This window comes from Quercus suber, unplaced genomic scaffold (genome assembly GCF_002906115.3).
Source record: "Quercus suber isolate HL8 unplaced genomic scaffold, Cork oak 2.0 scaffold_162, whole genome shotgun sequence".
NCBI classification, from domain to species: Eukaryota; Viridiplantae; Streptophyta; class Magnoliopsida; order Fagales; family Fagaceae; genus Quercus; species Quercus suber.
The window spans coordinates 934,145-946,806 of NW_027069623.1; the positions used below are offsets into that span (position 1 = coordinate 934,145).

Sequence of the window (12,662 nt, forward strand, 5' to 3'; positions counted from 1 at the left end):
ATCTAAAGTATGACTTTCTTTACTTGATTTCTTATCTGTTTTTGGAATCATACTTTCATGAATCTGCACCTTTCTATCATGCCTTCATGCATATGCATCTTTCTTTCTGCTTTCATATTGTTTGTTTGTTTTTGTTTGGTTGTTTAGTCTTTATTTTGTTGGTTTTCAAAATAAAAAGGAAAAATCAGAAAAAAAAAAAACAAAAACAATGCATGTTTTGTGTACATTGGTACTTGTGCATCTTGGATGGCCATTGAAACAAAATTTTCTAAATTTTGTATCTTTTGTAGTTTAGATGAGCATCTCTATATATAACTAAGTAAGTGAGTTTTGTGACTCGTGTTTGTGATGAGTAAGGTTAAGTGATCTCTTGTACTTAACACTCGTATCACTCTTTTTGATGGGAAGGACTATAAAATCCTAAGAGAAAGGCATAAATAACCATCTTACTACTGTTGCCCGCCAATCATGAATGACATATGTATACTTCGGCATAGCAAAAGTGCAATGTCAATGACATTTGTGTGTTTCGGCATAGCAAAATTAGAATGTCAAATATCATTAGGTATTTCTTTTCTCTCTTTTATATACTCATGCATGATATGCTTATTAAAAAGAAAAATATGCAAAGAAAAGTAAAAAACAAAAAGATCAAAAATGCTTTTAAATATAATTCAAACGTGTATTCTAGGAGATGTGAGAGTTCTAGAATGTTCCTCAAAGGTGATAGTCCCCATCAAATGATTGTGTGTAAGTTAAAGTGATTTTCTCATATCTCAAATCATCATAACATGTAGATGCTTATGCAATCTTGCGATATTTTTCACACACAACACGCAATATTCTTTACTATTCTTGATAAATTTGCAGGTACAATGTGATTTGGCCATCACAAGGTTTTACATGTGTTAATGTAGGCTCAATTAACTGTCTTGACTTATTTTTGAAATATAAAATTGGTTAGACTTGTTTAATGTGTGTGTGTGTGTGTGTTTGAGATCCATGTGCTTGACATTTTTCTTGTTGAGAGATTTGTTTTTCACATGTTTTGCATATTTCTATTATCTTGTTATCCATAGCATCTTGTTTCATTACATTCATGCATTTTTATGGATTCTTTGTGCCCCCTTGACCATCTTTGATCATCTTTATGTTTTTCGGGTGAAGCTTTCTAGCTTCTTGTACTATTTGTCAATCATGACAAAAAGGGGGAGAAATTGTGGAGACAATGTGGTTTCTTTTTAAGATTCTACATGTTAAGGGGAGAAATACATGACTCTGTAAGGGGGAGATGTGTTTCATTTTGTTAGGGGGTGTGCTTACGTCTTTCTTCTTGTACACCGATCTTGTGACCATGTTTACATACATTGTGCTTATTTTTGATATATATATATATATGATGTATGTCTTCTTCACCTACCCTTACATTTGTTGTTTCTTTTCTATCTCTATACACATGTTTCTTATTACTTGTACGCAATCTATTATTTCTATTTCACACTAAGATGCCTTGATGAGTTTTGTTTAAAGTGTTTCAGAAATATAGATTGTCAAAGTCTACTTGCCATAAACTCTCTTCTTGCAAAGTTTTTCAAGAGTTTGTGTTATGATAGATTTTATTATATTTAACAAGTGAATATGAGTTGAGTGATTTATGACTTCTTTTATATGTTCATTTGTTTGTTGTAGTTTTGCCACGGATTGCCAAAGAAAGAGATTATTAGGACATATGTGATTTACTTGTTAGGAATATATGTCACTATTTTATGTAGTTGGCTAATCTTTTGACACAACGCACTTTACTTGTAATTGGGTAGATCTAGGATGTGTTTAATACTTCAAGAAACATGTTGTTCAAGTCTAGTATTAAAGCCATGAAGATTGGACTAATAAATAAGTGAAGAAAAGTTATTCACTAAAGCTGGACAGATAACTCGATACCTGCGGATAGATAGCTCGATAGCTGCTTGACACCTCCCGATAGTTAGGCTATCTATCGAGCTCTTCAGTTGATTGTTATCGCAATCTCGACACCTTCTCGATAGCTTGTGGATCGATCGAGAAGTCTTATATCCCTTGACAACTCTTCGACAGTTTCTCAATAGCTGTATTTGTCAAAGTTTAAAGCTCGACCCCTCCTGATCAATCGAGGTTACGGGAATTCAGATTTTCAGATTTGATTTTCGGCCCATGATGACATGTATGTATAGGGTTTCTTTTCTCACAACCCTAGACCTATATAAGGATTATTTTAGAGGCCGTTACATAAGAGAATACAAGGAGAATATATACAAAAGGTGATCGATGTCTTATTTTCTTTGAAAAAAGCTAGTGCGTCTTTGCGCCTTAGAGTTTTGTAACCAAGTGCTTCTTGATCTTCATTGTTGATGAAGTGAAGAACTTTGCAGCTAACAATCTTCTTCTAGTTGGTGATTAAGTCGCGAACTGGGATCTGCACAATTAGTTAGTCACGTACTGGGATTTGTGCATCAAAGGGTGGGATTCATATATTGAAGAGTTCAGAGGTTCTGATGAGGTAGAAGATTTCTACTATGAGTTCATCTACGGGGATTGTAAAGTCTAGGAACAAAAGTTTTGTACTAGATCTGAAACTTCTCTTTACTATAGTAGATTGCTTTTCGGGAAAGTTTCTCCCCCCCCCCAAGGTTTTTTACTGTTAAACTAGTTTGTTTCATTGGTTTTCCTGGGTCATCATATCTTGTCTTATTTATTTTTCCACTACATGATTTTGACATGATATTGATGATTGTTTGTTTTAACAAGTTTTATTCATAATAAATCTAATTAACAACTTGGGTTTAAAACTTGTTAATTCTATCAACCGGGGTCTAAATTTCTCAACACCTTCCTATCACCTTTGGAGGATGAAAACTTCCCTTTGCTGAACGGCTTCCCACTGTTTTTCATCTTTAGAAATTTTCGGAAGTTCTTTGCAAGAAATGCTACCTCCTTCTCCACATCATCTTCTTTGAGGGAATCATCCATTCTTTCGGTGATGGTTTTAAGAGCAAGAGATTCGCTTGACTTATGAGAAGGCAATCCCAGCTCATATGTTTGGAGAGATCCAATGAGTTTTTGGATTTTGATCTCATCCAAATCTTTATTTTCCTCTATAGCTGTGACTTTTGCACAGAATCTCTCTGGCAATAATCGAAGGATTTTCCTCACTATCTTTGAGTCCTCCGTTTTCTCACCCGAGTTAAACTTGCCAATAACCACCTAGTTTAGCTTGCAATAGAATAAGTCGAATGACTCGTCTTCACTCATTTTTAGCTCTTCAAATCGAGTAGTTAGCATCTGCAACTTAGTATCCTTCACCTTTTTCGTGCATTCATAGGTGGTCTCCAATATCTCCCAAACTTCCTTGGCAATTGTTATGTGAGAAATCCTGTAAAACTCATCTGGAGAAACACCACAAAAAATTGCATTCAAAACTTTACTGTTAGCGTTAGCTATCACAATTGCTGCCTTATCTCAAGTGGTTTAGTGGCCTTCGGCCTAGTCCATCCTGCTTTTACTGCATCCCAAACAGTATTATCTATTGAACACAAGAATTCCCTCAACTGAACTTTCCAAAAGGCATAGTTGCTACCATCAAAATATGTGGAACATTTAAAGATTGAGACCGGTCCATCTCAAACTGGGTTAAGGATCGCACCAAGGTAGTTAAACCACAGTAAGTGCACCAGCTCTAATACCAATTGAAAACTTGAAAATGTGTTGAAAATACAAGAGCTGTTTAGACCCCCAAATTAAAGTTATCGCTTGATTGATTTTACACTAACTTAATACTAAATGCGGAATAATGTAAATGCGAGCGGATAAACAAACAAGCTACTCTAATCCATATTCATAACAACACAGAAGTAAAATGAAAGGAAAAAGAGTAGGAAAGAAGGATGCAAACACAAAGACAATACAACGATGTGTTATCGAAGAGGAAACCGAAGTCCTCAGCGTAAAACATCTCCGCCACCCTCCAAGCGGTAATTGATCCACTAGACAATCAATTGGGATACATGAGTTAGCAAGAGACCCTCCAAGCCTAATATATACGATGTACCTAAGCCCTCTAAGCTCCTACTCCAACAAGACTTATCAGAACCGTGTCTTGTCTAGCTCTCCGAATCTCGCAATAAGCTCGATGTTGCATCTGCCATCGTTGGCTTCTTTCAATGTTTTCTAGTAGTACTAAGACCTCACTAAACACTCTGAAAGGGTGTGGTAAGTGTTTGGGCTATCAACCTTTCAATGGTATGGAAATGGAGAGGTAGGAGTTAAGGAAAGTCCACAAACAATTGTGTAGAGAAATATGGGTATAACAATCTCTAACTTTCAAGGTCTGTGGCTAGGGTTTTCTCTTTGAAGCACTCCTCAACATTTGTGGGTAATGTGGGTATAAATAATATAGGCATAGAAAGTATGTATCAGAAATGACAGTCTGGCAAAATTGAATGTTTCGCAAATGTCTCGCGGGAAGGCCTTACCCGCGAGCTACTCATGAAACACAGCTGTCTCTATCCTGTCTTGATTCTTCGCATTCTAGCATGTGTAGATCACATGGATCACTTCGCGAGATGTTAAGTTGTGAACTACTCGCAAAAAACTCTTTAGTCTTCAATTGCTTGAGTCTTCACACACTCTCTCTCTCTATTACACAACCCTTAAAATTAAATCCCACAATAAATACATGGTACAAAAGATTAATTAAAATTACAATCAAATTTGGCACGGAATAAAAACCAACAAAACACATAGTTGTAAATTAGAACTTTACAAATATAATTCATTCAGAATCATCTTATATTTTTGTTTTGCAACACCAAAACAAAAAGATTATTCGTATTATTAGAAAAGTTCATAATGTGGTTATAAAAAAAAAGGGTCCATTTCATATGTTGTTTTAGTAACGTTGTTTAAGTATTGAGAAAATACGTGTAGGTGAAAAAGTGCTGTGGAAATATGTTTTGTATTGTTTAAACAACGAAAACTATTATTTAAATAACACTAACAAACAGCCCCTAATTCATTCGGAATCATCTTTAAACGCATCTTTACTTCAATTTTTTGTAACTACTAGTACAAAAACCGTTTCTCAATAATAGAATCCAACCAATGAACCAAATAAGGTTAAAAAAGTTGTTGATAAGATATTAAACTTCAAAGAAACTTCCAAGAAGTTAAACGAGAAAGAGAAAATATAAGCGGACTTAGAACCAACTAATTAAGCAGCCACCACCAACTATTTTCTATTTTTTAAGCTAGAAGATTGACTCTACAAAGTCTGAATCACCCCCAACTTGAACCTGTTTCAAATACTAATTTGCAGCCACTTCCTAGCCAGTCCAAAATTAGGCCATCATGACCATGGATTTTCACGATGCAATAAATTTAAGTGAAGCTTCCTTCAAGTGCATCGCATGTAACACAGATCCAAGTAGACCATGTCCTTCAATGCATGTTTTGCAATGGCATTCCAATTTCCAGCGCGGGGTTGTTGTAACTTGTAACTTGCAAGACCATTTTTGGTAGGTAAGAACTGTTTTCTTATAATGCCTTTGAATAGACATCTTTTTATAATAATAAAAAAGTGATAATAATCTTTGTAGATAATGATAAATGGATGGACGTGTGATTTTTTTTTTTAAGTGCGCGTTCGGGGTTGTTTACAAAGTTAGTTTTTTTTTTTTATACTATTTAACTTATTTTTGGTATTATTTAGAATCGGCTGAATAATAGATGTAATTGATGCAATTATTTAAAGTTCATAAATAAAAAAAAGCCCTCACTTATAAAAAATTATATATATATATATATATATAATAATATTTATCTATATATTTTAATTACAAAAATAATTTTTTAATTTTTTATTGATCAATAAAATGTATTAAAAATACCTTATTTTATCGTATGGAAAAAAAATAATGTACAGTCTGTTCACTGTCACACTCTACAGTGACAGTGCACGTTGCACACAACTTGATAAAATGATAGTATGATAGTACTAAACTGTTGAGTATATAATATTTTATAATCTAAAAAAGTAAAAAAAAAATTCATAGCTACTGTGCAAGTGCAAGAGATCTCTGCATATATTTATTAGCTAGCCCCACCCACATGGTTACATTGCCTACACATTCACTAACCCAGTAACCCACCCACATGGGCCACACCCACACCCAATGTATACCTACTCAAATTAATATATATATATATATATATAATTTTATGCAAGCTTTTACTTTATGAATTATTATAAATTATCACACTAACTAATAATTTGATGTATATCATATTATCTCAATTGTATACAGTAATATTAATTTATTGAACTATGTAATATTAATATTTATTTGTGCAGGTTTAAACTTTAAAGTATAAAGTGGTTATGGCTTTAGAAAATTTGCAATAACCAATTAGTAATTTTGCGTATCAAAAAGTAAGAAAAATAAATTTTAAATAAAAATTTTTTAATAAATTTTTTTTAATAAATATTTAAATATTAAAAAGACCCCACTTAAAATTTTGGCTTAAGACCCTTAAAGTTATTGAGCCGGCTCTAGCATTATTTATAAGTCTTATTGCACTTTTTTGTACTATATATGAGTCTTACGAGATTAATTCAACTACTTTTTAACTTTATTTATAATACTTTTAACAAAAAAAAAAAAAAAAAATTTAGCCATAACTAAATAAACTATTTCTAAACATTAATATATTGATCACATTCAAACTCGGGTTCTTTAGTAAAGAACAAGAGACTTTTAGGAGTTGGACTCCACGTGTAAAACAAAAGAAAAGACAAAAGGGAGGCCAAAAGAGTTGTATATTGGGCAACTATAAATATAGAGGTTAACCGAACAGACCTCTCACATCTCATCTTTCAGCCAAAGCAATTATTGCGAGAGACATCTCTATCCTCTATTTCCACCCAAACTTCTCGTTGTCTCTCCCTCTAAAATGGACTACTCCTTTCTACCATACTTCAACACAAACCTAGTTGGCCTCCTTGCCATGCTTCTCTTTTCCTATGTTATACTAAGAAGATTGAGAGCTACCAAAGCTCGAAAAGCACCAGAAGCAGCCGGTGGATGGCCTCTAATAGGTCATCTCCGCTTATTAGCAGGAGGTTCTCAACTTCCCCACATGACATTGGGAGCCTTAGCTGACAAGTATGGACCAGCATTTACCATTCGAGTTGGGGTGCACCCAGCTTTGGTGATCAGTACTAGCGAGTTAGCCAAAGAATGCTTCACCACCAATGATGTTTCCCTTTGCTCTCGACCCAAAATAATTAGTGGGAAACATTTTGGTTACAACTATGCCATGTTAGCTTTCACTTCCTATGGTCCTTACTGGCGTGAAATACGCAAGATTACCTCTTTAGAGCTACTCTCAACTCGCAGGCTTGAACTACTCAAAGGTGTCAAAGCCTCTGAGATGGAAACCTCTTTGAAGGAGCTATATAAGTTTTGGGAAGAGAAAAAAAGTGGCAATAAAGACCATGTTTTGGTGGACATGAAGCAATGGTTTGGGGACCTAAGTCTCAATGTGATTCTTAGAATGGTTGCTGGAAAGAGGTACTATGGTACTAGTGCTGCGAGTGATGAGGCTCGAAGATGTCATGAGGCATTGAGAGAGTTCTTTCATTTGGCTGGGCTTTTTGTGGTTGGGGATGCTATTCCTTACCTTGGATGGTTGGATTTTGGTGGGTATGAGAAGGCTATGAAGAAAACAGCAAAAGAGTTGGATGGTATAGTTACAGAGTGGTTGGAAGAGCACAAGGAGAAGAAAGCTTCAGGTGAAGCAAAACTAGGAGAGCAAGATTTCATGGATGTCATGTTGTCTATCCTTAACGGAGCTAACCTTGCCGGTTTTGATGCTGATACTGTCACCAAAGCCACATGCTTGGTAAGCACTACTCATCATTTTTTTTTTTTTTTTTAATTAAAAGTTTGTGCATAAGCCAAATAAACTTAATATTTTTACTAACGAGTTTTGACCATCTTTTGAGTATCAGTTTGGGTACACACACACACACAAAAAAAAAAAAAAAAAATCTTTTTACTTTTTGTAACAGTTATTATATAATATGAGATTTATTTTTAGGACATATATCAGGAAACTATTTTAATAAATTTTTTATGGAAAAAAAAAAATTAAGAGCATGTTTGGTAGAAAAATTTGAGTAATGTTATTTATATTTTATTGAAATATGTGTGAGTGAAAAAGTATGTAAAAATACGAGTAATGCTGTTTAAAAACTGAAAATGAGTTGTTTAATAACTCTACCAAATGGACTAATTGTTTTGACAATTTTTTTAATTTCTCATAATTTTTTTCAAAATAGATGATTAATGTTTGCCTTAAATCCATATAATAATATAATATAATATAAAGACTCCCAGGTATTTTTGGAAATAAATTAGATTGTAGGTCTCTGTCAAACATTTAATATAAAAATTATAAAAGATTATATATTTTGATAATCACAGTACAAATAAATTATAGAAAAACTGTGGTGTCTAAACAGACTTTTAATTATTGATTTTTGTTGGTCTATCTTGACATGGAGATTGCATTTTGCAGAGTATGATTGCAGGAGGCAGTGATTCAACCACAGGTACTTTGACATGGGCTCTTTCACTATTGTTGAACAACCGCCATGTTCTAAGAAAAGCTCAAGAAGAATTGGATATCCATGTGGGAAAAGGAAGACTTGTAAATGAATCCGATATCGATAAGTTGGTCTACCTCCAAGCCATTGTTAAAGAGACACTTCGATTATACCCAGCTGCACCACTTCTAGGACTACGTGAATTCGCTGAGGATAGCACCATAGGTGGCTACCATGTTACCAAAGGCACTCGATTAATGGTGAATCTTTGGAAGATTCAAACAGACCCTCGTATATGGTCCGAATCACTTGAGTTCAAGCCAGAGAGATTTCTAACAACCCACAAGGATATCGATCTTAAGGGCCACCATTTTGAGTTCCTTCCATTTGGTAGTGGTAGAAGAGCTTGTCCTGGACTGGCTTTTGGTCTTCAAATGACAAGCTTAGCATTAGCTAGTTTGCTACATGCTTTTGAAATCTCTGCTTCATCAAATGAATTGATTGATATGACTGGGAGCTTAGGACTTACAAACTTCAAAGCTACACCACTTGATGTCCTCGTCAAACCACGCTTGCCTTCATTCTTTGATGCATAAAGAATAATCTATCACATCAAATAGTAGAGCTATTCTGGTTTGGTGAGGGATTGCATCAGAATTTAGTTATGTTTGATTTGTATTGGTTATGGGGTAATAATTATATAAGAGTCCCATGTGCTTTCTGTTGTACTACAATTTCTGTTAATAAATTATCAGTTTCCTTTTCAAAAAAAAAAAAGAAAAAAAAAAAGAAATATATATATATATATATATATATGAAAGAGGCTTGCTGCTGTAAAATTCATTGCCCAGCATGATGTATGATTCAATAAATTCTAAAGTTGGTTTACTCTTTAAAATTTTGCCCTCTTCCTCCTGGCTTTTGTTGCATAATTTCCCTTTCCGAAATTATTATAGACTTGCTTATTACTATTAGAGGAAATAATATTGTTTTGCTCAATTTGAAGTACTACTAGTTAAGACTATTAATGTGGCTCATTTTGCACTTCTTGATGTATTCAACGTTAAGATTTAAATATCTTTTATCTCAAATATTAAATTATAAAAAATTATTTTAAAAAAACTCAAAATATTAGTGTATTGTCTAAATTTAATAAAGTTTTAATCTTAGACTACAATTAATTTTATTGCTAAATTTCATCATTTAAATATTTCATGACAAAAGGTACACCCACCAGAGGAAAAAAAAATTGGTTCACCCTTTAAAAAGTGGATCCAAATACCAAATATAATAATAATAAACAATAGTACCACATACTAACAACTAGTCGCAATTTATCATGTAAGACAGTTATAACAAAGAGTATAATTTATAAATTAAAAAAATATATATCCAGCTAAAATTTTTTTATGAAAAATTAAAACACANTTGGACAGGTGTCCAAGGTATTATGGAAAATCCTAAAGTGAGTTAACATACACGTACAATTATCTCCTTGCTTTTGGTGGGAGCCGCTCAGCCCGTCTATTTGGCGTGTTCTACTGAGTTTTGCAGACATTGTAGAATAATAATTCAATTTTGATGCCCTTTGCTGACTTTTGGCTAGTCTGTGATGGCCATGGAATCTGACTTTTGGCTCCCCTTGTTGCTTCGCAAGGTCCTGGACCATGTGTATTGGTGTTGAAGCCAAAGTTGCTATGTCTATGCCGTTTGATGCAGAGTTTACTCTCTCATTTCTGCTGGTTTTTGGCTTCATAATCTGTTGAGTTATAAAAATTTCTTACTGATTTTTTTTTTTTTTTTAAAAAAGAAAAAAAAAAGAAAGGAAAAAAAAAATCTTGATTTTGGTGAATTTGTGTCTGTTTCGAAATAGTTTATTTACCTTTTTGTTGAAATTTTTTTTTTAGTAAATGTTAAAGTATGCTTGTACTTCCATAAAGTGAGAAAAAAAAGTTATTTTAAAAAGTTACACATAAAAATTAAAATTAGTTGAACTTATAAACTCAAGCTAAAAAGATGCGACCATATATCTGAACAGAGATTAATTTCAAATTTTCAATAAAGATTTTGTGTAAAATCAAATCAATCCAATTCAAACTCCACTAAAAATCAAATTCCTAGAATGGATCCAAGACCCCTCGCCCCTAATCAGGATATGGCGATGAAGATTCTTTCTCCTTGTGACACATGCAAACAATCATCGCTGCAAATTATTTATCACAACATCAAATATATCATTTATCTTGAAACCCTAGGTTCTCTTTCTCTAGGAACAAAATGAAGAAACACACACACACACACATATATATATATATAACGAAAACCAAATTGAATTTCATGGTTTTGTGATTTTTTATTTTATTTTATTTATAACAAATAATAAACATTACAGACAAAATGCGATTAACTTTTTGAAGAATTGGTGTGGCTAGTGCTTTTTGAAAGCATTTTCAATGTTTTCATTTGGAGTGAGGGAGAAGGAAGAGAAAAAAAAAAAAAAAAGATTCTTGATCCATTTCTTTGTTGACAAGTCTTAGAGGTTTAATTTTTGGTAAGTGTTTGGTTGCCAAGAAATTGGAAGGGAAAAAAAGAAGTTGTAAATTGAGTTTTCTTTTTTAATTCATTTTTAAAAATATTTTTTCTAATGTGAATTTTATTTATTTATTAAAATGTTGATGTAGTTTTTAATGTTAATTAAATATTTTTATTATTATTATTAGAATGATGTAGTTTTTAATGTATTTTTTCTAATGTGAATGTTAATTAAATGTTGATGTAGCCATGCCATCAAGTTCCATCACAAATTTCTTCTTCTTCTTCTCCAAAACAAAAAAAGTTCCATCACAAATAAAAATTTGCTAAAACCAAATTGAATATTTTTAAAACAAAAATACCAAAATGAATATTCTTTAAAAATATAAGGACAAAAAGTTAATTTGCCAGATAATAAATTGTATCATTTCATCTAAAATTTAATTACTGATGAGAAAAATATGTTTAAATTTTTTATGGCATTCGATATAATATGTCGGCCTAGTTTTAGAATAATGGTATGAAGTTCAACTATAGTCCCATCATAATTTTTGCTTTATTTGAAAGAAGATATTTTCGTGTCTTTCGATATTATCGACTCTAATTGACTTGATCCCAAATAAATTCTTGAGTCATCATTCAAGAAAGTGACAACTAAGGCTCCTAGGTACATTTCACCTACTAACATTCGTAACTTTTTTACCTAAATAGTTATGAGTGACAACTGACAAGCTTTGACAAGCATAAGTTAGAAAATTCCACCACAAATAAAAATTTTCTAAAACCAAATTGAATATTTTTAAAACAAAAATAGCAAAGTGAATATTCTTTAAATTATAGATATAAAAACTTAATTTATCAAATTGTATGTTATGTCATTTTATTTCAAAATCAATTGGTAATGAAAAAAATATATTTAAATTTTTCATGACATTTAATATCACATTATACAAGTTTATTTTTAAAATAATTGTAGAGAGTCGAACTCTCGATCTCCCAACATAATTTTTGCTTTATTTGAAAGAAGATATTTTGGCGTTTTTGGATATTATCCAATCTAATTGACTTGACATAAATTATTGAGTCATCATTCAAGAAAGTGACAACTAAGTTCCCTGGTACATTTCACCGACTAACATTCGTAACTTTTTGACGTAAATAATTATGAGTGACAAGCATTGACAAACATAAGTTAGAAAATCGTTACTCTTGAGTCTTGAGTTGATTTTAGATGTTAGAAATTGGATAAGTACATGCAGACCTACCCGCCTGGGTCCAAATTAACAATCTTGATCGAATCTTGAATCTATTATTTATTGGGAATTGTTAATCCCACAGCCGAAATGCTCAGATATGCGTACCCTTATTACACACCAACAAAAGTTTGTCTGTGCATCCATTAAGTCTTTCTTTCCCTATGAATAAGAAATTTTATTAGTGAACTCTGAATCATTAAGTAAAGGCTAAAGTCTTCTATAATTTTTGTCGA

At 32.5% G+C, this 12,662-nt stretch overlaps 1 protein-coding gene across 1 annotated transcript; it reads left to right on the plus strand.

Annotated features, from left to right (window-relative positions):
- The first annotated feature begins 6,901 nt into the window (after positions 1 to 6,901).
- LOC112006794 (cytochrome P450 CYP82D47) lies at positions 6,902 to 9,577 on the plus strand. Its single transcript, XM_024039108.2, has 2 exons — positions 6,902 to 7,935; positions 8,614 to 9,577. The coding sequence occupies exons 1-2, from the start codon at positions 6,985 to 6,987 to the stop codon at positions 9,235 to 9,237; spliced, it is 1,575 nt and encodes a 524-aa protein (XP_023894876.1). The 5' UTR covers positions 6,902 to 6,984; the 3' UTR covers positions 9,238 to 9,577.
- Positions 9,578 to 12,662: the final 3,085 nt, after the last annotated feature.